We start from the raw sequence: 26,949 nt of genomic DNA on the forward strand, positions 1-26,949 counted from the left end.
ATTGCAAAAAGGTCACTCACAAACAGGTCACTTGTCATGGTCTTTTCACTTCATATATGCGAGGGCAGGAACAAACGTTCACTACACTGTAACTACCTAAAAAAAAAAAAGAGCTATGCTCCATCTACACTACATGACCAAAAATGGACACCTGAACATCTCATTCCAAAATCATGGTCATTAATATCGAGTTGGTCCCCCTTTGCTGCTACAATAGCCTCCACTCTTCTGGGAAGGTTTTCCACTAGATGTTGGAAAATTGCTGCGGAGACTTGCTTCCATTCAGCCACAAGCATTAGTGAGGTCGGGCACTGATGTTGGGCGATTAGGCCTGGCTGGCAGTCGGCGTTCCAATTCATCCCAGACGTGTTTGATGGGGTTGAGGTCAGGGCTCTGTTCAGGCCAGACAAGTTCTTCCACACCAATCTCTGCAAACCATTTATGTATGGACCTCGCTTTGTGCACGGGGCATTGTCATGCTGAAACATGAAAGAAAGGGCTGTCCCCAAACTGTTGCCACAAAGTTGGACGCACAGAACCGTCCAGATGGTGAAGCGTGATTTATCACTCCAGAGAACACGTTTCCACTGTTCCAGAGTCCAATTGGCGGCGAGCTTTACACCACACCAGCCGACGCTTGGCATTGAGCATGGTGATCTTAGGCTTGTGTTCGGTTGCTCGGCCATGGAAACCCATTTCATGAAGCTCCCAATGAACAGTTATTGTGCTGACGTTGCTTCCAGAGGCAGATTAGAACTCAGTAGGGAGGGTTGCAACTGATGACAGACAATTGTTATGCGCTACAAACTTCAAATTAAGACCAATTTTTTTTTTTACAATAGTCAGCGGTCCCGCTTGTGTGGCCTACCAATGAACCGTTGTTGCTCCTATACGTTTCCACTTCACAATAAGAGCACTTACAGTTGACCGGGGCAGCTCTAACAGGCAGAAATTTGATGAACTGACTTGACAGTAAAGGTGGCATCCTATGACGGTGCCACGTTGAAAGTCACTGAGCTCTTCAGTAAGGCTATTCTACTGCCAATGTTTGTCTATGGCGATTGCATGGCTTTGTGCTCGATTTTATACGCCTGTCAGCAGTGGGTCTGGCTGAAATAGCCAAATCCACTCATTTGAAGGGGTGTCCACATACTTTTGTAAACCCAGTGTAGCTGGGGACAAGCAATTAAACTATCTCCACCACTGCTCTGAGAGGGACCTAAGACATAAGTGTATTTCAGGGAGGTACCAGTCAGGACAGGAGAGGAGTCTAATCCACTTCACACTACACAGACAGACACAGAGCCCTGTCTCAGTCAGCTCTGCTTAATGTGGCGGCAGGATTAATGTGAGCGCACTCAGGAGCATTTGATGCTTGCCTCCCCCGCATTCTGGAGAGCTTCCTGGCACTACCCACTCTTTCCTTTGATCCTCTCTTTCCCTCTCGCACTTCAGATTGTGCTCATTAAGCAGGCAGAAACTTGGAATAAAATAAAGTATTAACAACCCAATACAAACACAACAAAGGACTAGAGAGATCCTGCTCCTCCCTCTCTCTCTCCCTCCCTCCACATCCCTGTATGCATCTTATTAGCTCTCTATGCAGTGGAGCAATTACTGGAGATGTACCCTTTAAATCCCTGCAATATGTTACTTATGCAGATTACTGATGCTTTTTCCCCATTTGCTGGAAGTGGTTCTCTGTAGGATCATTATACGTTATTGTACGTAGGACCCTTTTGTTTAATTTTGTCAATAAATGCCCAGCTTAGTGGGGAGTGAGTGTTGTCCCTCTGCTTCAGATCCTCTCCTGTACATGCTGGTTGCTGGAGTGAACCCAACCTGGTGACTGTGTGATCTGGCTCACTGGGTCCATTTCCATTTGGCCTGCCTCCACACTCAACCAGCTCTGACTAATAGCACTTTAAAGCTCACAGCGATAAGGACTTTCAGACCAACAGGAGGAGAAAGGGACAAGTTAATATATTGGAGTGAGTGGGGAGGGAATGTGGGAAGTAGGAACAAGGAGAGGAAACATGAGGTGAGGAACAGAGAGAGACATGGGTACAAGAAGAAGACTCACTGCCTGGAGGTTGGTCATCCTGGTCGTCTGGGAACAGATCATCCAGATTCTCTTTACTGGAGTCAGAGTCCTTCTCCTCCTAACAGAGGAAAACAGGGAAGGCAGACCATTGCTATTGTCATTCAGTGTAAACCAGGCAAATGAAAAGTGGTGGTGTGCGTCAGTCTGGGTGTGTGTGTGTGTGTGTGTGTGTGTGTGTGTGTGTGTGTGGGTTAACTCACCGATGGCAACAGGTCCTTATCGTACTTCTTCAGCTGGTTCATGAACTCCAGGTGTTTCTTCTCCTCCTCTAGCTGAGCCACACTCTGCTCGCTATTCTGCAGCTTCTGCTGGGTGCCTGCCAACTCGTCCCTCAGCCACTGGTTCTCCTGGCACAGCCGACGCACCTGTGCCCGCAGCTTCTGCTTCTCCGACTCCACCGAGCTCAGGTGGCCCGACAGCGCCATCATCACCTGGGCCAAACACAGTGAGGGGGTTAGGGGTGAGGCAACTGGGCAAGAGGTCAAAGAAGAACACTGAGAAGACTGGTAGTAAATAATTCATGGATAATCCTTGGTTGTAGTCTGATTTACTGACACAGGCCATTTAGGTGGTAGGTGCCTGTGGGTTCTCCATCTAGCTGTCTAATTTGAAAGTTCAAAAGATTAGATCCCAGAGGGCTCTAGCTCTCTCCCAGCCCGAGGTGTGTAGCCTAGACCTATACAGTGTACTAACCTGTGCCTCGCTCAGGCCCAGCTCCAGCATCTCCAGGGACTTGCGGATCATGAGGGACTTCTCCTCCACCAGGACTCCCTGGTCATCCTGCTTCAGGCAGTGCAGCGTGCCCAGAAGGCCCTCCAGGATGGAGTTGTGCTCCTGCTTTAGAGCCTCCAGGCCCTGGATCACCTGCTTGGTCCTGGAGATGATCTCATCCTGGGACAGCTTCTCCCCAGGGTCCTCCTCCTCTTCCTTCACACACACCATGGCAGACATGTTCTCACGCATCCTGTACCAGACACACAGAAGAGGAATGGATTTAGTTAAAAATGTATAAGTAGAAGTATGAATACCCTGGCCCGTTATTTCACTGTTGCTAAATGCATATGCATATCAGTTTACTGCTGGCTGTATCCCAATATGTTCGAGAATTAGAAACTTCTGCTTGATCTTTACTTCCGTCCTCACAGTTGTGCGGCATATTACATTTTATCATCAGACAGCCTTTCCAGCATCCAGCCTACTCTTATCTATTGAGCGTTTCTTAATCAATATACGCCTTAGTGTATGTGTGTCTGCGTGGTAAAATCACTAGGTTTGTTGCACAAAGTGTGCTTATCAACCAATGACACACATGCAGGCAGGGCTTTTGAGAAAAGAAAGAGAAGTGCCTGGGCGATGTTTTGGAAGACCTGCTCTGACTGCTGCCTGTCTGTCAGTGTAAACAGAGCCCAGCTGAGGTGTTGACAATGTAGATATGCCTGGACAGATCAAGAGCTTGGGTCTAGAAGGTTCTATCTGCATTTTTGTCAAAATGTAGTTATTAACATAACTTTGTTCTGTTCAATGTTCTCTACCTATAAAACTCAACATGCAACAATTTCAAAGATTTTACTGAGTTACAGTTCATAGAAGGAAATCAGTCAGAAATAAATTCATTAGGCCCTAATCTATGGATTTCACATGACTGGGTAGGGGTGCAGCCACGGGTAGGTGGGCCTGGGAGGACATTAGCCCACCCACTTGGTAGCCAGGCCAACCCACTGGTGAGCCAGGCCCAGCCAACCAGAACGAGTTTTAACCAACAAAAATGGCTTTATTACAGACAGAGATACTCCTCAGCAACCACTCTCCACCCCCCTCAGACGATCCCACAGGTGAAGAAGCTGGATGTGGAGGCCCTGGGCTGGTGTGGTTACATGTGGTCTGCGGTTGTGATGCAGGTTGGACTTACTGCCAAATTCTTGAAAAGCAACGATAGATAAATGAACATTAAATTCTCTGGCAACAGCTCTGGTGGACATTCCTGCAGTCAGCATGCTAATTGCATGCAAAACTCCCTCAAAACTTGAGACATCTGTGGCATTGTGTTGTGTGATAAAACTGCACATTTTAAAGTCTCCTTTTGTCCCCAGCACAAGGTGCACCTGTTGTAATGGTCGTCGTAAGGAGTGGACCAAAACGCAGCGGGTAAAGTGCTCATCTTCTTATTTATTAAAGGAAAAACACTTAAACAAAACAAACAACGAACACAGTCCCGTAAGGTGCACAGACTATACAGGAAACAACCACCCACAAACACAAGAGAAAACTAACCCAACTAAATATGGCCTCCAATTAGAGACAACGACAACCAGCTGCCTCTAATTGGAGGTCATTACCAAAACCCCAACATAGAAATATAAAACTAGATAAGCACATAGAAATAGAAAATATAGAACATAAACCAAAAACCCCGAAACACACAAAACAAACACCCCCTGCCACGCCCTGAGCAAACTACAATAACAAATAACCCCTTTTACTGGTCTGGATGTGACAGTACCCCCCCCAAAGGTGCAGACCTCGAATGCACCTCAAAACAAAAACCCCACAAAAAATACCCCAAACATAAAGGGAGGGAAGGGAGGGTGGCCACCGTCAACGATGGCTCCCGTGCTACACCCCCCCCCCCCCCCCCCCCCCCCCAATCCTCCAACTACGGAGGTGGCTCTGGCTCCGGCCTTAGTCCCCATTCTAACCTGCCCACCCCCGCTGAAGGCTCAGGGCTGTAGACCACTGCTGAAGGCTCTGGCCTGAGGTGCGTCGCTGGAGACCTCGGCCTGAGGTGCGTCGCTGGAGACCTCGGCCTGAGGAGCGTCGCTGGAGACCTCGGCCTGAGGAGCGTCGCTGGAGACCCCGGGCTGAGGAGCGTCGCTGGAGACCCCGGGCTGAGGAGCGTCTCTGCAGGCCCCGGGCTGAGGAGCGTCTCTGCAGGCCCCGGGCTGAGGAGCGTCTCTGCAGGCCCCGGCCTGAGGAGCGTCTCTGCAGGCCCCGGCCTGAGGAGCGTCTCTGCAGGCCCCGGCCTGTGGGCCGTCTCCGCAGGCCCCGGGCTGTGGGCCGTCTCTGCAGGCCCCGGGCTGTGGGCCGTCTCTGCAGGCCCCGGGCTGTGGGCCGTCTCTGCAGGCCCCGGGCTGTGGGCCGTCTCTGCAGGCCCCGGACTGTGGGCCGTCTCCGCAGGCCCCGGACTGTGGGCCGTCTCCGCAGGCCCCGGACTGTGGGCCGTCTCCGCAGGCCCCGGACTGTGGGCCGTCTCCGCAGGCCCCGGACTGTGGGCCGTCTCCGCAGGCCCCGGACTGTGGGCCGTCTCCGCAGGCCCCGGACTGTGGGCCGTCTCTGCAGGCCCCGGACTGTGGGCCATCTCTGCAGGTTCCGGACTGTAGGACATCGCCGGAAGCACTGGACGGGGAACTGTCGCTGGAAGCTCTGGACGGGGAACTGTCGCCGGAAGCTCTGGACGGGGAACTGTCGCCGGAAGCTCTGGACGGGGAACTGTCGCCGGAAGCTCTGGACGGGGAACTGTCGCCGGGAGCTCTGGACAGGGACTGCGCACTGAAGGCCTGATGCGTGGGGCTGGCTTAGGAGGCGCCAGACTAGTAACCCGCACCGCAGGGCTAGTGCGAGGAGCAGGAACAGGACGTATTGGACTGGGCAGGCGCACTAGAGGCCTGATGCGTGGGGCTGGCTTTTGAGGCGCCAGAACAGTAACACGCACCACAGGGCTAGTGCGAGGAGCAGGAACAGGATACACTGGGTCTTGAAGATGCACTGGAGGTCTGGAGCGCACAGCCTGCACAACCCATCCTGTCTGAGTTGTTACTGTAGCCCGACACGGGCGGAGTGCTGGCACAGGGCGAACTGGGCTGTGCTGAGGAATGATGGCTGCCGTGCGTAGAGCAGGCGCAGGGTTGCCTGGGCCTAGGAGACGCACTGGTGGCCAGATGTGCTGAGCAAGCATACTCCTTCCTGGCTGGATGCCCACTCTAGCACGGCACTTGCGGGGGGCTGGTATCGACCGCACCGGACTGTGCGTGCGGATGGGCGAGACCGTGCGCACTTCCGCATAGCACGGTGCTCTCCACGCCAAACGCTCCCCATAATATGCACGGGGAGTTGACTCAGGGCTCACCCCTGGCCCAGCCAACCTACCCGTGTGCCCCCCCCCCCCCCCCCGAAAAAAAATTGGGTCTGCCTCCTCACCTCCTGAAATGGAGGATATAATGCCTCATACCTCCGTCGTTCTGCCTTTGCTGCCTCCAGTTCCTCCTTCGATCACCGGTACTCCCCAGCCTGCCTCCAGGGTCCCTTTCCATCCAATATTTCCCCCCATGTCCACGACTCTAAGTAGCTCTCCTGCTGCTCCTTCCTCCGCTGCTTGTTCCTTATTAGGTGGGTGGTTCTGTAACGGTCGTCGTAAGGATTGGACCAAAACGCAGCGGGTAAAGTGCTCATCTTATTTATTAAAGGAAAAACACTTAAACAAAACAAACGACGAAAACAGTCCCGTAAGGTGCACAGACTATACTAGGAACAACCACCCACAAACACAAGAGAAAACTAACCCAACTAGATATGGCCTCCAATTAGAGACAACGACAACCAGCTGCCTCTAATTGGAGGTCATTACCAAAACCCCAACATAGAAATAGAAAACTAGATAAAAACATAGAAATAGAAAATATAGAACATAAACCAAAAACCCCGAAACAAACACCCCCTGCCACGCCCTGACCAAACTACAATAACAAATAACCCCTTTTACTGGTCAGGACGTGACACCTGTGTAATGATCATGCTGTTTAATCAGCTTCTCGATATACCACATCTGTCAGCTGGATGGATTACCTCGGCAAAGGAGAAACGCACAAAATTTGAGAGAAATAAGCTTTTGGTGCATATTGAAAATTACTGAGATCTTTTATTTCAGAGCACGAAACCAACACTTTACATGTTGCGTTTATATTTTTGTTTGTGTATTTTCATCATGAGCAAAAGCTATTGTTTTCCTACCCAAAGTTGCAAAGATAATGTGATCCATTTAATAAAATGGAAGAGACCAGCTAAATTAACAAAAGTATCAGGACCAGCGGTATGGTAAATAATGCAAGCGACTTCAATAGTAATTTCTCTGAACGGGAGGAAAAAAACATCACCAGATTCACAGGGAATACATTAAAGGATGAAGAAGCAATACTCCAAGCAGCAGCTCCATACTACTTGTCAGAGAACTGATAGTGTATACTGGTTGGTGGTGTGCGATTGGAGGGAGTTTGGATGGTCCGTGGGAGGATTTTGTTCAATTTATTCTTCATGTCTTACTCATTGTTAGGTTCGAATTGGGGTCCAAATCGAATGTTAGGTACTATATTTATTTAAGATGATATGAATCCTGTAAATTAAAATGCTCAATTTGGGTGCAATTAATTAGCTTAATTTCTCAGAGATCAAATTATATTTCAACAAAATAATGTTTAAGGAATGCTGATCTTATCCGTTTCTAACTACATAAACGATTTCAGAACAATCTTTTATTTATTTTACCTTTGTTTAACTAGGTAGGCAAGTTGAGAACAAGTTCTCATTTACAACTGCGACCTGGCCAACATAAAGCAAAGCAGTTCGACACATACAACAATAGAGTTACACATGGAGTAAAACAAACATACAGTCAAAAACACAGTACAAAAAGAAGTCTATATACAATGTGAGCAAATGAGGTGAGATAAGGGAGGTAAAGGCAATAAAAAGGCCACGTGGCAAAGTAAATACAATATAGCAATTAAAAAACAGTGGAATTGTAGATTTGCAGTAGGTGAATGTACAAAGTAGAAATATTACAAATATAGATAAATAAATACAGTAGGGGATGAGGTAATTGTTTGGGCTATTTACAGATGGGCTATGTACAGGTGCAGTGATCTGTGAGCTGCTCTGACAGCTGGTGCTTAAAGCTGGTGAGGGATATAACTGTTTCCAGTTTCAGAGATTTTTGTAGTTCGTTCCAGTCATTGGCAGCAGAGAACTGGAAGGAGAGGCGGCCAAAGCAGGAATTGGCACTGGGGGTGACCAGTGAAATACACCTGCTGCAGTGCGTGCTACGGGTGGGTGCTGCTATGGTGACCAGCGAGCTGAGATAAGGCGGGACTTTACCTAGCAGGGTCTTGTAGATGACCTGGAACCAGTTGGTTTGGCGACGAGTATGAAGCGAGGGCCAGCCAACGAGAGCGTACAGGTCGCAGTGGTGGGTAGTATATGGGGCTTTGGTGACAAAACGGATGGCACTGTGATAGACTGCATCCAATTTGTTGAGTAGGGTGTTGGAGGTTATTTTGTAAATGACATCACCGAAGTCGAGGATCGGTAGGATGGTTAGTTTTACGAGGGCATGTTTGGCAGCATGAGTGAAGGATGCTTTGTTGCAAAATAGGAAGCCAATTCTAGATTTAACTTTGGATTGGGAGACGTTTGATGTGAGTCTGGAAGGAGAGTTTACAGTCTAACCAGACACCTAGGTATTTGTAGTTGTCCACATATTCTAAGTCAGAACCATCCAGAGTAGTGATGCTGGGCGGGTGGGCAGGTGTAGGCAGCGATCGGTTGAAGAGCATGCATTTAGTTTTACTTGTATTTACGAGCAGTTGGAGGCTACGGAAGGAGAGTTGTATGGCACTAAAGCTCGTCTGGAGAGTTGTTAACACAGTGTCCAAAGAAGGGCCAGAAGTATACAGAATGGTGTTGCCTGCGTAGAGGTGGATCAGAGACTCACCAGCAGCAAGAGAGACATCATTGATGTATACAGAGAAAAGAGTTGGCCCAAGAATTGAACCCTGTGGCACCCCCATAGAGACTGCCAGAGGCCCAGACAACAGGCCCTCCGATTTGACACACTGAACTCTATCGGAAAAGTAGTTGGTGAACCAGGCGAGGCAATCATTTGAGAAACCGAGGCTGTTGAGTCTGCTGATGAGGATGTGGTGATTGACAGAGTCGAAAGCCTTGGCCAGGTCAATGAATACAGCTGCACAGTATTGTTTCTTATCGATGGCGGTTAAGATATCGTTTAGGACCTTGAGCGTGGCTGAGGTGCACCCATGACCAGCTCTGAAACCAGATTGCATAGTGGAGAAGGTACGGTGGGATTCGAAATGGTTGGTAATCTGTTTGTTAACTTGGCTTTCGAAGACCTTAGAAAGGCAGGGTAGGATAGATATAGGTCTGTAGCAGTTTGGGTCAAGAGTGTCCCCCCCCTTTGAAGAGGGGGATGACCGCAGCTGCTTTCCAATCTTTGTGAATCTCAGACGACACGAAAGAGAGGTTGAACAGGCTAGTAATAGGGGTTGCAACAATTTTGGCAGATCATTTTAGAAAGAAAGGGTCCAGAGTGTCTAGCCCGGCTGATTTGTAGGGGTCCAGATTTTGCAGCTCCTTCTAGCTAGCAAAACGCCACAGAATGTTTTTGTGCTGGTTAAGGGCAGTCAGGTCTGGAGAGAACCAAGGGCTATATCTGTTCCTGGTTCTAAATTTCTTGAATGGGGCATGCTCATTTAAGATAGTGAGGAAGGCATTTTTAAAGAATAACCAGGCATCCTCTACTGACGGGATGAGGTCAATATCCTTCCAGAATACCAGGGCCAGGTCGATTAGAAAGGCCTGCTCGCTGAAGTGTTTCAGGGAGCGTTTGACAGTGATGAGTGGAGGTCGTTTGACCGCTGACCCATTACGGATGCAGGCAATGAGGCAGTGATCGCTGAGATCTTGGTTGAAAACAGCAGAGGTGTATTTAGAGGGCAAGTTGGTTAGGATGATATCTATGAGGGTGCCCGTGTTTACGGCTTTGGGGTTGTACCTGGTAGGTTCATCGATAATTTGTGTGAGATTGAGGGCAACAAGTTTAGATTGTTGGATGGCCGTGGTGTTAAGCATGTCCCAGTTTAGGTCACCAAGCAGCACGATCTCTGAAGATAGATGGGGGGCAATCAGTTCACATATGGTGTCCAGAGCACAGCTTGGGGCAGAGGGAGGTCTATAGCAAGCGGCAACGGTGAGAGACTTGTTTTTAGAGAGGTTGATTTTTAAAAGTAGAAGTTCAAATTGTTTGGGTACAGACCTGGATAGTAGGACAGAACTCTGCAGGTTATCTCTGCAGTAGATTGCAACACCGCCCCCTTTGGCCGTTCTATCTTGTCTGAAAATGTTGTATTTAGGGATGGAGATTTCAGAGTTTTTGGTTGTCTTCTTAAGCCAGGATTCAGACATGGCTAGGACATCCGGGTTGGCAGAGGGTGTTAAAGCAGTGAATAAAACAAACTTAGGGAGGAGGCTTCTAATGTTAACATGCATGAAACTAAGGCTTTTACGGTTACAGAAGTCAACAAAAGAGAGCGCCTGGGGAAATAGGAGTGGAGCTAGGCACTGCAGGGCCTGGATTCACCTCTACATCGCCAGAGGAACAGAGGAGGAGTAGGATAAGGGTACGGCTAAAAGATATGAGAATTGGTCGTCTAGGACGTCCGGAACAGAGAGTAAAAGGAGCAGGTTTCTGGGGGCGATAAAATAGATTCAAGGTATAATGTACAGACAGAGGTATGGTAGGATGTGAATACAGTGGAGGTAAACCTAGGCATTGAGTGATGATGAGAGAGATATTGTCTCTAGAAACATCATTGAAACCAGGTGATGTCATCGCATATGTGGGTGGTGGAACTGAAGGGTTGGATAAGGTATATTGAGCAGGGCTAGAGGCTCTACAGTGAAATAAGCCAATAAGCACTAACCAGAACAGCAATGGACAAGGCATATTGACATTAAGGAGAGGCATGCTTAGCCGAGTGATCAAAAGGGTCCAGTGAGTAGTGAGGTTGGTTGGGGTCATGGCAATTCAGACAGCTAGCCGGGCCATGGGTAGCAAGCTAGCAGAAGACTGAGGTCTGTTTTTAGCCACCTCGTGCATTTCCGTCGGTAGATTAGTGGGGTTCCGTGTGGTAGAGGGGAACCAATCCAATTGGCAAAATAGTTATAGTGGCCCAGGAAAATTGTCCGATAGACCTATTCAGCTAGCAGCCGATATGCTCAAGACAGCTAATGGGCGTTCAGGTTACGTTGCGATGGAGGGGCCAGTTAAATAACTCCCTCGGGCAGATAACGTTGGTAGTCCAGTCGTGAAGGCCCGGTGGGGCTCCGCATCGGCAGTAAAACGGGTCCGGCTAGGTGATTGTAGCCCAGGAGTGGCTGATGGAACTCTTCAGCTGGCTAGCTCCGGGATAATTGGTGGTTGCTCCAGGACTGACGTTAGCCAACAGTCACTCGGATAGCAGCTAGCTAGCTGCAAGATCCAGGTGAAACTGTCCAGAGCTTGCGATAGGAATCAGGGGATATGGAGAGAAAATAGGTCCGGTATGCTCTGGTCTGAGTCGCGTCGTACAAAACTGGCGATAGCTTTCCGAGCTAAAGGACAGCTGATGACCGCTAGCCGTGGTTAGCTGAATACTAACTTTAGCTAGTGAACTGGCTAACTTCTGGCTCGTTTCTGTTGTGGATTTCAGATTTGAGGTGAATAATACTTTTAAAAGAAACAAACAGATTCGCACCACATTTGGTGAGGCGGGTTGCAGGAGAGTGTTTTGAAGTTGAGTTTTTAGAAGAGATATATATAAAGATATGCGAAGAAAAAAATATATATACACGGGACATGACAAGGACAAAGGACGTCTGACTGCTACGCCATCTTGGGAAAAAGAATCTGAGATGGTGCGTGTCAAAATCCTCTTTCTTGTGTTTTTTGAGGTAGAATGACTCATCTTAGTCATTGTCCTCTAGCCAATCACTATGGTACTAAAATTAATAAGAAACACTATGGCACGTGTATATAAGGCGCTATTCACTGATAGAAACCGCCCACAACCATGGTCAATTAAAACAACATACACCCCTGGAGTCGTAAAACACACATGAAACTGACAAACACCATCTCTCTGTATCAAACTTCCAAGTAGAAATCATTGCTGCGCAGTCTGCATTTTTCATGCTGCGGGCGGAAGCGGGCAGTCAGACACACAACTTTGGGATGAAAAATGTTTTAATTGGAAACGGTCGTTCTTCTGCGTTAGGCTTCCTATTGTATTAAAAAACCCTCTGTCGCTTTACTCACACAATCAGCATTTGCCGCTTCAAGTTCAGTAGCTTACCTCTTCTACAGTATATGTGGTCTCAATGAAACTGGAAGCATAGAAATAGCGCACATAGTAAACATCTAGCGCTTCTTAGACTTTCTTTCAATGAGAATGACAGATTTATAACTTATATTTCTATAGGTATTTGGTCAGTTCGCCCAAAATGTGACATATTGCAGATTTACATTTTACGCTACAGTTTACTACAGATTTTATACGCTGTGCATAAGATTTTATACACCTGTCAGCAATGGGTGTGGCTGAAATAGCCGAATCCACTAATTTGAAGGGGTATCGACATACTTTTTTTGCCACTGTACACTATATATACAAAAGTATGTGAACCCTTTGGAAATACCTGGATTTCTGCATAAATTGGTCATAAAATTTGATCTGATCTTCATCTTATCTCCAATTGCCAAAAGTATTATTATTATAGCCTAATTAACATACTCCTGTCTATACATAAATAAATAAAATAATTCACAATAGGCTACTAAAACATGATTTGGTGACAGCGGATCATTAGCTTCCTCTAAAGGTGTGGACTGTTTTTAATTGCATCGCCTACAGTCGGATGGCAAGACAGCACGCACCATTTGGGAAGGGTGCATGGCAAATACCAAATAGATGACTGTAGAGTAGCGACTTTAAATGAAAAGTAGGCATATCGCATTATTTAAAAATTCAATCACAGGAAAATATAGTTTGGAAAGCAAATGGCTATTGCTGTAAAGAGAAGTCAACTAATCTGTATTTTAGTTATCAAAATTCTGAACTTGCGAAAAACAGTAGGCCTACAGCCTATCTTATTGGCACCAACAGAGTGCATCGGCCATATCCCCGGTGAGTGCACACTGCGCATATTCACTCTTTAGGCTATCATTGATGGGTCAGTGCCACTTAAAAGTTTGTTTTTGGATAATAATTTCCTCCTCCAGTTTAGATGGAAGTCATATTATATTTGTGTCTCCCCTTCTCGTAGTCTTATTATGGTTAACATCGTTTTTATTGATCTGTTTGTCAGTGTCAGTGGAGCAGGCTACTCTGTAATTTGTCACATTAAAAAAAGATTATGACTGGAGACATAAGTAGAAAGTATAGTAGAATTGCATGAAATGTGTTTCTCAAATATTTATGGGAAAGGCTAATAGCGGTCGATAATATCGGTCAACCGATTTATAGGCTAGGCTCTATCCTAAATATGATTAGGCTATAGTTTACTACATTGCCTATAAATAAATATTGATCACCCATATTTGTCTCCATCTGAAAATTGGCCAGCTCCTAAGAGGTAGGTTATATGCTAAATGTGTCTCGAGAAAGTGCAAGTGTCCTCTCTCTCCCCAACTCTGCTCTCTTCAAACTACGTCTAGCCTATTGGCAGATATAAACTCAGTAATACTGATAGCTTAATATAAATGGGGCATGATAATCCCTAGTAATTTAACCTGGTTATTTTTGCGCATTTTTACATTGCCTATAGGGTGCAAAATTGCTTGGACCATGGCTGGCAGGTGAGCTGCGTCACATAGCCTACACCTAGACTGGTTGGGTTTGGGACCAGTTCTTGCGGGAGCAGGAGGGAGTGGGCTGGTGCGGTATGGAATGCTGCTGGTGCGAGCGGGAGCTGGATTAAGAAATCAGTCCCATGCAGATCTCTGTTTACATGCTCTAGTTTTTGTTACTTTCTTCCTATGAAACCCTGAACAAAAAGCACCGTAGGGAAGAAGAGGGAAGTATTTTGATGTTATCATTTGAAATGCAAATATCTGGCTTGAAGCGTAGCCCGGGGAGACTCAGTGCTCTCAAAGGGATGTTAAACTCGTTCAACTTCCCTGGAGTCAGGTGTGTGCTGTTATGGAGATTCAGAGAGGCGGTGGGATCCTCAACCGATTCCCTGCCCAATACTGCAGAACAAGCTGTTGAATGGATTTAAGGAATGAATGCATACAGTAGGCTATGTCTAGAATGCAAATAGACCACAGGTGACCAACAGAATTTTTTTTCATACTAATTGGGTATCAAAGCTGCTGCTGTATGAGCCGAAGTGAGAGAGCTGCCCGAAAGGCACCTTCAGACCTGTCTGCATGAAATCACTGACAGTTACCACCACCATCATCTCAGAGTTTCTCGGTCTTGAGGTTTTAAATGTAAAAACATTTTTTGCTTTAAGATGTCAACATTTTCCTTGCAGCAAGTTAGGTGACAGTTAAGATTAGGCACACACACCCTTACTCATTACACAATAGGCACAGAAAGAAAAAAAATCTGCAGAAAAGAGGAACTAACCAGTGCTGTATAGACATTCTTGCATGAATGTAGAGATTGTGTAAGATTACTCAGAGGGTTAGTCAGCGATGTGAAAGCTGTTAATCATCAACTATGACTCAGGAGCGAGGTTGCTGGGAGAAACTTCCCCACCCAACCAGACACCACACAGAGACAGAGAGTCATATCTCACGCACAACACAGCATCTACATTTTAATGTTATAGACGGCAGCTTCCTCTGGGTCTGCAGCATGTGTGTGTGTACGCCCACCAGCCAGAAACATATTCACCTCAAACCAGAAATAACCACAGAGTGAAGTCTGAACCACCAACAAGAGGAAAGGGAGCAGAGACCTGACTGTTGGCATGCCTCCCCTACTGAAGAGCAGCCTAGTATAATTAACATTCACTGCCACATTTCAGCAGGGCCCGACTTTCAAACCCCCAGCTGTCAGCCCAAATACACTGGTCTCAGTATCCCTGGCCAACACAGCATCTGCATCCTCCTTTCTGATTAACTTCACCAAGGAGTGGAGCCGAGACCAGGCTTTGTTGACTCTAGCTCCGACTACATCGATTCACCTAAGGTCAATAGTTTTAAAATAAATAATAAAATAATAACAATAATAATATATAAGGAAATGCCCACCTTGTACCTATGCTTGTCCTCTGTAGTTGTGTGAAACTTCCTTTACAATGAAGTGGCGTTTAGTACGATAACCCCTCATCAACATAGGCACGCTTTCAGAGGGCACAAGAGTCCTCCTAGCGACAGAACATTGGGAAGGCAGGTAGCCTAGTTTAAAAGGTTGCTAGAACGAATCCACGAGCTGACAAAGTAAAAATCTGTCGTTCTGCAGTCTGAATAAGGCAGTTAACCCACTGTTCCTAGGCCGTCATTGTAAATAAGAACTTGTTCTTAACTGACTTGCATGGTTAAATAAAGGTTACAAAAATTGTGAATTTCAATGAAAACCATCAACACTAGGCTAGGCAGGCAGACATCGAAATAAAAGTAGCTCTGGGTGAGACCACATAAACATGTATGGATATTTGGCCAACTGAACTGGTGTTTTCAGTAAGGTCCCCTACTCCGTTTTCTAGTTAACAATTATATAAATGGATGAACCTGTAGAACCAGTTCAGTGTCCTCAAACATAGCAGCCGCAGTTCAGCCTAGTGCGTGGTTATTACTGGTTAATAACGTTATAGCAGCTAACGTTAGCTAGCTAGCATAACAAGCTTCCTCAATCCTCCTAGCAACCTAATCTCATGAGAAGTCAATAACAAGTGTAAACAAGAAAACATGTGTCAGATGAATTACAAAAACTGACTTTTGTGAATTGAACAGAAAGAGATTGCGTCTAAAACAATCTCGGCATCAGTCGGTAGCTAGCTAACGTTAATTCACTGCCAGTGACAGGTAGTCAAACCTTACCGTTCTGTTGGACATCCGTTGCCCAACACAGTACAGTGAGGAGTTAGTCCGACTTCAATGCAGTTTCTGATTGAAAACACTGAAATTGTGTATATATTCTGAAAGAACAAGTTAATATTTTTGTTAGATCGACTTTGCGAGAACAGAAACTAAGCTCACTGTCTTGTCTCTTGCGCTGTTCTTCCTGACTGACCGCAGATACATTTTAAACCAATGCGGTACCTGTCACGGCTTTATTGCTTATCGCTGCATCATCTAGCTAGCTACATGTACGGGAAGTGATATCTGAACCAAAAAATGATTACATGATCTTTCATGTTAAATAGACAACGTTCCATTTAACTAGGTCTTACATCTCCAGACACATTTGTTGGCTACTGAACTGCTGGGCGAAAATGGCGTTACCATAGTTTCTAAACTCAGAGGCGCAACATCGCGAGACTTTGGGAATGCTTGCAAAAGAGACCAAACAGCCCAGGCCGGGGTTCGGGGTTTGAGAAGTCAATAAGAGAAGTGAAAAAATCTTCCTTAGTTGTTAATTTTCTAAAAATATAAAAGGCACAACCTAAATTCGAGCCAATGTATTACGTAGTTAAACATTATATTACTCCAACCTCGTGAAAGTGATAAACTGACACGTTCTCATTTTCGTCAAAAACAGCTTTATATTGAAGGAGTGCCTTTGATTTAACGGCCAACACATGCGCAGTTCGACGCTAGACGACAGTTAGACCCGGTGACGTGTCTCTACGCATGAGCTTAGCTAGCCAACGTCGCCTACAAGCGTGATCGGGGATTTCTTTTGGAGCAGTTTTAGCCTATCTTCACACTGTACTGTCTTTGGCGTCACAGTCCTCGCGCCCCAACTCCCCTTCCTTGATCATGATGTCGTCCAGTTCAGATTAAAGGGGAAGTGACACTGACAGTCCGACACTGACATTTATTGTGATGGCAAACTCAGAGATTTTAGAGGGTTTCTATACCGTCTCTGGCTAGCATCATCGATTGTATCACGTGAGGGATTTCATTTACTTTCATCCAGGTTTATTTAGATTAATACAGTATTGTCATCAATTTGAATGAATGATTGAATGACAGCACTTTTGTGCATACAATCAAAATCACAATATAAAACTGGGTGGCAGGAAGCATCCTGACCGGTTGCATCACTGCCTGGTATGGCAATTGCTCAGCCTCCGACCGCAAGGCACTTCAGAGGGTAGTGTGTACGGCCCAGTACATCACTGGGGCAAAGCTGCCTGCCAACCAGGACCTCTACACCAGGCGGTGTCAGAGGAAGGCCCTAAAAATTGACAAAGACCCCAGCCACAGACTTTTCTCTCTACTACCGCATGGCAAGTGGTACCAAGTCTAGGACAAAAAGGCTTCTCAACAGTTTTTACCCCCAAGCCATAAGACTCCTGAACAGGGAACCAAATGGTTACCCGGACTATTTGCATTGTGTGCCCCCCCACCCACCCACCCCTCTTTTACGCTGCTGCTACTCCTCTCTGTTTATCTTATATGCATAGTCACTTTAACCATACCTACATGTACATACTACCTCAATAAGCCTGACAAACCGGTGTCTGTATATAGCCTTGCTACTCTTATTTTCAAATGTCTTTTTACTGTTGTTTTATTTCTTTATTTACACACACACACACACACACACACACACCTTTTTTTCGCACTATTGGTTAGAGCCTGTAAGTAAGCATTTCACTGTAAGGTCTACACCTGTTGTATACGGTGCACCTGACAAATAAACTTTGATTTGAATCCCTGAGCTGACTACGTGAAAAAGCTGAGGATCTGCCCTTGTGCAAGGCACTTAACCCTAATTGTGCCACTGTCACCATCAATAATGTCTGAGCGCTGGGTGTGACGCCACTCTCTGAGGGTGTCTCAGGGGAGAGGGATATGCAAAAAATAAATTAAAACTGTTACATTTCACACCACACACACTTGTACAAGTTACACACTTGCACATATGTGAAACAGGACAAATATAAGCACCCACCTATTTATTAGATGTCTAACCCTCTTCTGTTCTCTTTTCATTCCCGATCCTAGAACAAGTGACTGGGTTAGTAAAAGTATTATCATGACAGGTGGGGGGAGTGTTGTGGGAGTTCCTCACTCAACTGTTGCACCAAATCAAATAAAAGACAACACAAATAAAAGACAACTAAACACTAAGGTGAGAGAATAGAAGATAGCATATTTAATGGAGTATCATGTGGTAGGGCTGCCTTTCTTCCAGCCTCTTCTCTCAGCAAGTGTTCTCCAGACGCTGTGGAAAGCCACTCTGCCCATAAGCAAGGTGATTGTGAAGTTACGTCTGTACCAATCCCTGTCAATGAGATGAAGGCAGGGAAAAGAGACAATAGCATAATAAATAGGAGAGAACTCATTATATTCACACAATGGCTTGCTTATGTGCATACTAGTTTTACATATACAGCAATGCCTAGTTAATGTCTAGTTAAATAAAGGTTCAATAAAAAAAATGTATTGTTGACCCTGAGCATGAGTTATATCACATTAATTAATAATGATATTTCAAGACCTGCTATTGATGACCGGCTATCTCACCCCTCATTAAACAGTAGGACAATACAGGGCATCCTTTTGCACCTGTTTGATAAACTGTAAGCAATAGTACCCAAAATTACTTATTGTAATTTGCATGTCTTATGCAGTTTTCATCCAGGAAATGTTTGTAAAAGACTGCCATTTCTTCACTGTTTAAAGCCCTTTTCCTTCCTGAGAAAATATAAGGAACAACAAACATTAAGACACATTCCAACCACCCCCCTGTCATCCATCAGTTTGATATCCTTCATCATTTCAAATCACAATATCAGCTAACCTTTCTCATCTCTCTCAGTCAAGCCTTTCTCCTTCAGTTGTGAGAGGACGAAGGCATCCTTCTCCTAAATGAGACAACAGAAATAGCCTTTTAACCCAAACAAAGTAAAAAAATAAAAAAAATTACAAAAAAATGTATACACTACTAAAGTACTGGAAAAAAATATATATTTACCTCAATATTTGAGATCAGTGCAGTGCTGCCCTCTGGTGGACAAAATGTGTTGTCTAAATTTAAGCAATAAAACCTATGAAGAGCCCTTAGCCGTGCTATATTGGCCATATATCACAACCGAGGTGCCTTATTGCTATTATAAACTGGTTACCAATGTAATTACAACAGTACAAAGTCATTTTTTGCCATACCCATGGTATACAGTCTGATATACCACAGCCTTCAGCCAATCATCATTGAGGGCTTGATCCACCCAGTTTATAATCTATTATAGCTAACTCAATACACATTTACTGATGGGTTTTTGCTTAGCTTAGCAGTTACAACTTAGATTACATTTAATTTTGGGTCCAAAGAGGCTTACGCTAGCCAGAGACTACTGAAATTAAGTAACACCAACAAGAAAATCACAGAAAAAGTGTATCAACAACAGCTGAGCTAAGTAGTAAATAATCTGTGATTCCACTACTGCTTTAGGTGTCTCTGAGATGAGTCAACAGATAATTAAGGATACTTAATAAGGATAATTGAGGAAGCAAACCTTGTTGAAAGTGATATTCTGATTGGTCCAGAACGCATGGTTCCAATCCTCCGTCTCTTGCCTCAAGGTTCTAAGCTGCTTCTCCAATTCAGTCTCATTCTCAGGGATGTGGTATATGATTGGTCGCAGGTTAGACAGCCTGTGAGGTGGACCAACCCAGTCATGCTTAGATTCAGCAGCTGGGATGAACTGGGATCTCTGTTTAAAATTAAAATAAAACATCCTAATCATGTTACTTCTATAAAACAGACAGTACACAGCAAAGGGGATGACACAAGAGGGGATGGTTAAAATACATCCTATCAATTCCATATTTAAAGCAAGGCAATGTTCTTATTGAGGGTGTTTGGTTATTAGGTGACAGTATAGCCTGGTTGTGTCATTTGAGATTTGTTTTATGACATTATACAGTACCAGTAAAAGGTTTGGACACACCTACATTGTAGAATAACAGTGAAGACATCAAAACTATGAAATAACACAAATGAAATCATGTAATAACCCCAAAAAATGTGTTAAACAAATCAAAATACATTTTAGATTCTTCAAAGTTCCAAGCCTTTTTCGCAGTGCTAGCTGTGTCACTAGAGATTCTGGGTTCAAGTCCAGGCTCTGTCGCAGCCGTCCGCGACCGGGAGACCAATGGGGCGGCGCACAATTGGCCCAGCATCGTCCGGGTTAGGGGAGGGTTCGGCCGGCAGGGATGTGCGCAATGGGACAACGATTAGCGACTCCTGTGGCGGGCCAGGCACAGTGCACGCTGAAACGGTCGCTAGGTGCACGGTGTTTCCTCCGACACATTGGTGCGGCTGGCTTCTGGGTTAAGTGGGCATTGTGTCAAGAAGCAGTGCGGCTTGGTTGGGTTTCGGAGGACGCACGGCTCTCGACCGTCGCCTCTCCCGAGTCCGTACGGTAGTTGGGGTGATGAGACAAGACTAACTACCAATTGGATATCACAACATTTAGAAGAAAACAGGGTATGAAAAAGTTTTTAAAAAAGGAGCCCCCCTTTGCCTTGATGACAACTTTGCACACTCTTGGCTTTCTCTCAACCAGCTTCATGAGGAATGCTTTTCCAACAACCTTGAAGGAGTTCCCACATATGCTGAGCACTTGTTGGCTGCTTTTCCTTCACTCTGCGGTCCATCTCATCCCAAACCATCTCAATTGGGTTGAGGTCGGGTGATTGTGGAGGCCAAGTCATCTGATAGAGTACTCCATCATTCTCCTTCTTGGTCAAATAGCCCTTACACAGCCTGGAGGTGTGTTGGGTCATTGTCCTGTTGAAAAACACATGATAGTCCCACTAAACCAGATGGGATGGCGTATCGCTGCAGAATGCTGTGGTAGCCATGCTGGTTAAGTGTGCCTTGAATTCTAAATAAATCACAGACAGTGTCACCAGCTAAGCACCCACACACCATAATACCTCCTTCTCCATGCTTCACGGTGGGAAACGCACATGTGCAGATCATCCTTTCACCTACTCTGCGTCTCGTCAAGACGACACGGCGGTTGGAACCTTCAAATCTCAAATTTGGACTCATCAGAACAAAGGACATATTTCCACCGGCCTAATGTCCATTGCTCGTGTTTCTTGGACCAAGCAAGTCTCTTCTTATTATTGGTGTCCTTTAGTAGTGGCTTCTTTGCAGCAATTTGACCATGAAGGCCTGATTCACGCAGTCTCCTCTGAACAGTTGATCTTGAGATGTGTCTGTTACTTGAACTCTGTGAAGCATTTATTTGGGCTGCAATTGCTGAGGCTGGTAACTAATGAACTTATCCTCTGCAGCAGAAGTAACTCTGGGTCTTTCATTCCTGTGGCGGTCCTCATGAGAGCTTGATGGTTTTTGCGACTGCACTTGAAGAAACTTTCAAAATTCTTGACATTTTACGGATTGAATGACCTTCATGTCTGATGGATTGTAGTTTCTCTTTGCTTATTTGATCTGTTACAGTTTGGTATTTTACCAAATAGGGCTATCTTCTGTATACCACCCCTTGCTACAACACAACTGATTGGCTGAAATGCATTAAGGAAAATGATTCCACAAATGAACTTGTAACAAGGCACACCTGTCAATTGAAATGCATTCCAGGTAACTACCTCATGAAGCTGGTTGAGAGAATGCCAAGAGTGTGCAAAGCTTTCATCAAGGCAAAGGATGGCTACTTTGAAGAAGCTGAAATATAAAATATTTTGATTTGTTTAACACTTTTTTGGTTACTACATTATTCCATGTGTTAGTTCATAGTTTTGATAACTTTGCCATTATTCTACAATGTAGAAAATAGTAAAAATAAATAAAAACCCTTGAATGAGTAGGTGTCCAAACTTTTGACTGGGACTGTATAAAGCAGTGTGACTTCCTGCATACAGAAATCAACAATTCAATTCTGCCAACCCCTATTGGCTTTACCAATTTGCACCCTCTCTTTAGGCATGTTCACATTAGGAAGAGGCAATAGGAGTCTTGGCAAATATTTTTGTAAGCAGGAAGTCGCCCTATTGTGTATGATGATGGCATGACTTGTTACTAGCAGTAGGAATATGCTCTCTCCTGGCCCCTTACACGAACTCTGAATTTGTCCTGCTAGGTGGTCAAACTGGGACATGCTTAAACCACTTGACCAAATCCTAAAGCAATGGGACTCCCTAAATCGTTCTCAGATTATTACCAATCCCACAAGACATGACTCCAAACACCCAGAAAAGGCTACTCTCATTGATGTTATCCTCACAAAGAATCCTGATCGCGATCACTGTTTTGCAGCTTTTTTGCAGCTTGTTTTCGTAATGGCTGCTCAGTGAAACGACCTGTCCTAGACGCTTGGTAAAAAAAAAAAACTTTCATGAGCAAGCCTTCCTTAATGACCTGGCCACAGTAAATTGGTATAGAATCAGCTTTATCCCCTCTGACGAAGACGCTTGTACCTTCTTTTTTATATTTTCCATGGTATTGTTAACCAACACACCCCCATTAAGAAAATGATAATTAAAAACAGGTTCAGCCCCTGGTTCGACCGTGATCTGGCAGTTACTCCCCTTCAAGAATTCCATTTGGATAAAGTCTCGGCCCACGCTAGGGCTGGGCGGTGTACCGTATTTTATGATATACCGGTATTGATGCAGGGACCGGTTTGGGTTTTTACTTTACCTTCTATACTGGTATTGGAATGTTTGGTTTGTTAAATGTAATACGCCATGTGTAATGCCCATTTGTATAGTTTGCTTCGCTACTTGAGTCATCTCTCTTCGGTCTTTCTCTCTGTGCTACTTTCCACATAGCCACGCCCCCTGTCACTCTAGGAGCGCATTTGTTGTTCATCAACGAGACGCTTACGTTCAGTCTGCCTGGTCAATGCAGCACATGCAACAATGTTGATGACAATGCTGTTTTCACTTTGCTTCTTAAAATTAATCAACTATCGTTCTATACTGACACTATTCGTTTCTGTTTCTTACATCAGCAAACAGTTAGTTTGTATTTTCTTAACTAGTTGCCCTAAATCTTTTGAGACGCTAACTGCTAGCCGCTAATAGCTAGCTAATACATGTACTGAGTAAAAGCAAACGTAGCTAGCTAATACAACCTGATAATACCAGTGATGGTGTAGACCTAAACCAGCATGTTTGTACAACAGTATCTTCTAAATCAAAGAGGAATATGTTAGCTATATGAAGTCGCTAAGAGAAAACATGCAAGGTAGCCAAAGCTTATAGGGTCCCCTAGGAAACACGTACCAACAATTCAGTTCCTACCCTGTCACAACTCCCTGGTATTTTAATTCGTTGTCATCTCAAACACTGTATTCAAATTTCCCACCATTTTATTCGAACTATAGAATTAGAACAGTAGTTATATTTCCATGATTCCAACAGTTTTGCTCTAATTTGCAACATTTGGTTAAAAATAAGTCCTAGATTATTTGCCCATATCGTGCAGCCCTATGTGGCAGTGTGGAAATGATCTCTATTGAGCAGTGGTGTAAAGTACTTAAGTAAAAATACTTTCAAGTATTACTTAAGTCGTTTTTTCGGTATCTATACATTACTATTTTTATTTTTGACTACTTTTACTTCACTACATTCCTAAAGAAAATACTGTACTTTTTACTCCATACATTTTCCCTGACACCTAAAAGTTTGTTACATTTTGAATCTTTAGCAGGACAGGAAAATGGTCCAATTCACACACGTGTCAAGAGAACATCCCTGGTCATCTACTGCCTCTTATCTGGAGGACTCACTAAACACCAATGCTTGGTCAGTAAATTATGTCTGAGTGTTGGAGTGTCTCTGGCTATCCGTAAAAGAAAGAAGAAAAAATAAATGGTGCCATCTGGTTAAGGAATTTGAAATTATTGTTACTTTTGATACTTAAGTACATTTTATCAATTACATTTACTTTTGATACTTAAGTATATTTAAAATCAAATACTTTTAGACTTTTACTCAAGTAGTATTTTACTGGGTGACTTTCACTTTTACTTGAGTAATTTTCTATTAACGTAGCTTTACTTTTACTCAAGTATGACAATTGGGTACTTTTTCCACCACTGCAATTAAGTGCAGGAAATGCAGAAATTATAAAAGTGCTGAAATTAGTTTGGGTTGAAGGGTTGAACAGTATAAAACAATCAGAATGGAGAAAGACTCATTGAAATCACTTAGAATGTATGTGTTGCCACCTTGTATTATTCAAAAACTTAAAATACCGTCATACCGTCCAATTTTCTTAAAAATACCGTGATATAATATTTTGGCCATATCGCCCAGCCCTAGCACACGCATACTCTGGCTGACTGGCTCTCATTCAGGCAAATGATAAATAAGTGCACTCGGGTTCGTTCTGGAAAATGGTTAAAGACCTGGAGAATAAACCCTCCTCCTCCTCCTCATAGCTGCCCATGTCCCTTAATGTTGATGAAGTGGTTATTACTGACAAGGAGTACATGGCTGAGCTCTTTAATCACCACTTCATAAAGTCAGGATTCCTATTTGACTCAGCCATGCCTCCTTACCCGTCCAACATTTCCTCATCTCCCACCCCATCTAATGCAACTAGCCCTGATGCTCCTGCCTCGCTACAAAGTTTCTCCCTGCAGGCAGTCACTGAGTCCAAGGTGCTAAAGGAGCTCCTTAAACATGACCAACAAAAAAAACATCTGGGTCAGATGGTTTAGACCCTTTCTTCTTTAAGGTTGCTGCCCCTATCATTGCCATGCCGCTCTCTGACATTTTTTAACCTGTCTCTCCTCTCTGGGGAGATTCCCATTGCTTGGAAGGCAGCCACGGTGAATCCTTTATTTAAAGGAGGAAATCAAGCTGATCCTAACTGTTATAGCCCAATTTCTATTTTGCCCTGTTCATCAAAAGTGTTGGAAAAACTTGTCAATAATCAACAGACTGGCCTTCTTGATGTCTATAGTTTTCTCTATGGTATGCAATCTGGTTTCTGCTCAGGTTATGGATGTGTCACTGCAACCTTAAAGGTCCTAAATGATGTCACCATTACCCTTGATTCTACGCAATGTTGTGCTGCTATTTTTATTGACTTGGCCAAAGCTTTTGATACAGTAGAACATTCCATTCTTGTGGGCCGGCTAAGGAGTATTGGTGTCTCTGAGGGGTCTTTGGCCTGGTTTGCTAACTACCTCTCTCAAAGAGTGGAGTGTGTAAAGTTAGAACATCTGCTGTCTCAGCCACTGCCTGTCACCAAGGGAGTATCCCAAGGCTCGATCCTAGGCCCCACACTCTTCTCAATTTACATCAACAACATAGCTCAGGCAGTAGGAAGCTCTCTCATCCATTTATATGCAGATGATACAGTCTTATACTCAGATGGCCCCTCCCCGGATTTTGTGTTAAACGCTCTACAACAAAGCTTTCTTAGTGTCCAACAAGCATTCTCTGCCCTTAACCTTGTTCTGAACATCTCCAAAACAAAGGTCATGTGGTTTGGTAAGATTAATGCCCCCCACCCCACTGGTGTGATTAGTACCTTTGAGGGTTTAGAGCTTGATGTAGTCACCTCCTACAAGTACTTGGGAGTATGGCTAGACGGTACACTGTCCTTCTCTCAGCACATATCAAAGCTGCAGGCTAAGGTTAAATCTAGACCTGGTTTCCTCTATCGTAATCGCTCCTCTTTCGCCCCAGCTGCCAAACTAACCCTGATTCAGATGACCATCCTACCCATGCTAGATTATGGAGATGTAATTTATAGATCGGCAGGTAAGGGTGCTCTCATGCGGCTAGATGTTCTTTACCATTTGGCCATCAGATCTGCCACCAATGCTCCTTATAGGACACATCACTACACTCCATACTCCTGTGTAAACTAGTCATCTCTGTATACTCGTCACAAGACCCACTGGTTGATTCTTATTTATAAAACCTTCTTAGACCTCACTCCCCCCTATCTGAGATATCTACTGCAGCCCTTATCCTCCACATACAACACTCGTTCTGCCAGTCACATTCTGTTAAAGGTCCCCAAAGCACACACATCCCCGGGGTGTCTCCTCTTTTCAGTTCGCTGCTGCTAGCGACTAGAACGAGCTGCAAAAACTCAAACTGGACAGTTTTATCTCCATCTCTTCATTCAAAGACTCAATCTTATTGATAGTTGTGCTGTGTTGTCATGAGTTGCTGCCATGCGGTTGTCGTCTAGGTCTCTCTTTATGTAGTGTTGTGGTCTCTCGTCGTGATGTGTGTTTTGTCCTATATTTTTAAACCCAGCCCCCGTCCCATCAGGAGGCCTTTTGCTAGGCAGTCATTGTCAATTATTTGATCTTAACTGACTTGCCTAGTTAAATAAAGGTTAAATAAAAATGAAAACAAATTCTCATCAACCAACATTAGCAAACAATTCTTCTGGAGGTAGGTCTCTGAAACTCAGACCAGAGACGTGCAATAATGAAGCACGTGAAATCAACTCATTGATGAGAAACTAGCTAGTGAGTGGCTCCACGCACCTTCACTGAATTCGCTTGCTTGGTTGGTTCACTCGAACTGCACCGACGACTGGCGTTCGCTGATATGCGCCGCATATGCAATGGACCTAAAAGATTACAAGGCCATAGTGACCTCCGCAGAAAATATCCTGTCGTTTTGCCACTCATTTCAGGGCCTCTTCTACAATGTGTTTTACAGCGTCGTCGACCTTCTGGACGTAAGTAACACGAAAATAGCCACTGTTTAGTTCGTCTGTGACCAACTTGCAACGCTACCACGTGACAGAGGACGTTCCATGTACTTCCTGTATTTAAATTAGGTTGGACGACCGAGGTATATCACAACGTCAACACGTCTTGCTGTTTACTTAGTCAAATTATTTAACATAACCATTTGTCTGCGGAAGCGCGAGTATAAC

General features: G+C 44.7%; 2 protein-coding genes across 12 annotated transcripts in view; both read right to left on the reverse strand.

Annotated features, from left to right (window-relative positions):
- LOC100380464 (kinesin light chain 1) overlaps window positions 1-16,395 on the reverse strand; it is a 39,584-nt gene extending 23,189 nt beyond the window's left edge. For 5 of the 10 annotated variants that reach the window (XM_014171030.3, XM_014171114.3, XM_014170859.3 and 2 more), the window contains exons 1-4: window positions 15,978-16,394; window positions 2,798-3,068; window positions 2,305-2,535; window positions 2,084-2,162 (exon numbers count right to left, since the gene is read on the reverse strand). In XM_014171030.3, the coding sequence (XP_014026505.3) occupies window positions 2,084-2,162; window positions 2,305-2,535; window positions 2,798-3,067 (580 nt within the window). In that variant the 5' untranslated portion in view covers window position 3,068; window positions 15,978-16,394. Of the gene's footprint in view, window positions 1-2,083; window positions 2,163-2,304; window positions 2,536-2,797; window positions 3,069-15,188; window positions 15,323-15,977 lie in introns of those variants that run through there. The other 5 variants (XR_006757132.2, XM_082955359.1, XM_082955351.1 and 2 more) reach the window with 3 other exon arrangements.
- Window positions 16,396-18,181: 1,786 nt separating this feature from the next.
- On the reverse strand, window positions 18,182-26,838 carry coa8 (cytochrome c oxidase assembly factor 8). Of its 2 annotated transcripts, none has more exons than XR_006769587.2 (5): window positions 26,552-26,838; window positions 19,568-19,765; window positions 18,853-18,916; window positions 18,576-18,746; window positions 18,182-18,333 (listed from the first exon to the last, which is right to left on the reverse strand). XR_006769587.2 is itself a non-coding variant. In XM_014190405.3 (5 exons), exons 1-5 carry the CDS (start codon window positions 26,696-26,698, stop codon window positions 18,216-18,218), a joined length of 618 nt encoding a protein of 205 aa, XP_014045880.1. In that variant the 5' UTR covers window positions 26,699-26,838; the 3' UTR covers window positions 18,182-18,215. The 2 variants fall into 2 exon arrangements, 1 of the variants encoding a protein (XP_014045880.1); XM_014190405.3 differs by having other exon boundaries at window positions 18,656-18,746.
- Window positions 26,839-26,949: the final 111 nt, after the last annotated feature.

Source organism: Salmo salar, chromosome 01 (assembly GCF_965601325.2).
Source record: "Salmo salar chromosome 01, fSalSal1, whole genome shotgun sequence".
Lineage (NCBI taxonomy): Eukaryota > Metazoa > Chordata > Actinopteri > Salmoniformes > Salmonidae > Salmo > Salmo salar.